The sequence below is a fragment of the Hipposideros armiger genome, unplaced genomic scaffold (assembly GCF_001890085.2).
Source record: "Hipposideros armiger isolate ML-2016 unplaced genomic scaffold, ASM189008v1 scaffold_1040, whole genome shotgun sequence".
Lineage (NCBI taxonomy): Eukaryota > Metazoa > Chordata > Mammalia > Chiroptera > Hipposideridae > Hipposideros > Hipposideros armiger.
The window spans coordinates 1-908 of record NW_017732390.1 but is presented as its reverse complement, the minus strand read 5'-3'; the positions used below and the strand labels follow the sequence as shown (position 1 = coordinate 908).

At 31.2% G+C, this 908-nt stretch overlaps 1 protein-coding gene across 1 annotated transcript in view; it reads right to left on the bottom strand.

The window, feature by feature from the left end:
- LOC109376043 (dystonin-like) overlaps window positions 1-548 on the bottom strand; it is a gene marked incomplete at its 5' end in the record, with an annotated part of 28,423 nt that extends 27,875 nt beyond the window's left edge. The window contains one exon of the mRNA XM_019631706.1: window positions 389-548. Coding sequence (XP_019487251.1) covers window positions 389-548 — 160 coding nt within the window. The remainder of the gene's footprint in view (window positions 1-388) is intronic.
- Between the last annotated feature and the right edge of the window lie 360 nt (window positions 549-908).

Below are 908 nucleotides of genomic sequence, written 5' to 3'. Positions count from 1 at the left end.
TCTATTCACTTACGCAATGACCAAGGTTCCAGGTCACTGAATGATTTCAAATTATATTACACAATTATTTATATGAATTAAAAAAGACAGTGAAACATTCTTGAAACATGTTTTAATGCACCAGAGAACCAAATCACTTTCCAAGTTCTAAAACGTGTTAGATCTAGAAATTAAAAACAAAAATATTTCATTTATATTAATTTTCCTACATCACTTTTAAAGTTGGCTTCCTGATTCTGCTCAAATGTACTCATATTTCAAAATTAAAGATTGTTATGTAGTATGATATATAGTATCTACACTTTAAAAGGCTAAGTTAAGTGGTTATAGTTTCCTGTATACTCAGAATAATCAAATAAGATCAATAAAATATTCCAGATAACAATACCTTGTGATTATCGATCAGATTCATCACTAAATCAATGTCTCCATGGACAGGCTGGTCTTCTGCCAGCTGGGGTTCAACTCTATATAACCAATCAATGAGGGCCTGCAGGGCATCTGTGAATTGTCCGGAAAATAACAGGGCTTCCTCCAATTTGTTTTGTCTGCAGGGAAAATGTGGAAAATCAATCTGAGCAACAAAAAAGCTGCCCCATACAACCAAACAGATAAAATTCATTTATGAAGTGTGAGCAGTACTCAAGAGGACAAGCAATGTATTGGTGTTCACTGCTGTTCCTTTGTTTTCCTTAGAAAATAATAACACTATTCTCATAATTTCTCTTTTATTCCTTAAATACATGGCATCTGTTCCAGGAAAATTCCCTCATCATCACATTTGGAAATCACTGACCTTTCAGTTTCTTCATGAAAATATGCTTTTTTAACTAATTTTTTTAATTTATTTTTTAAATTAACATACAATAAACTTAACTTATTTTAGGTATACAGTTCTATTAATTTTA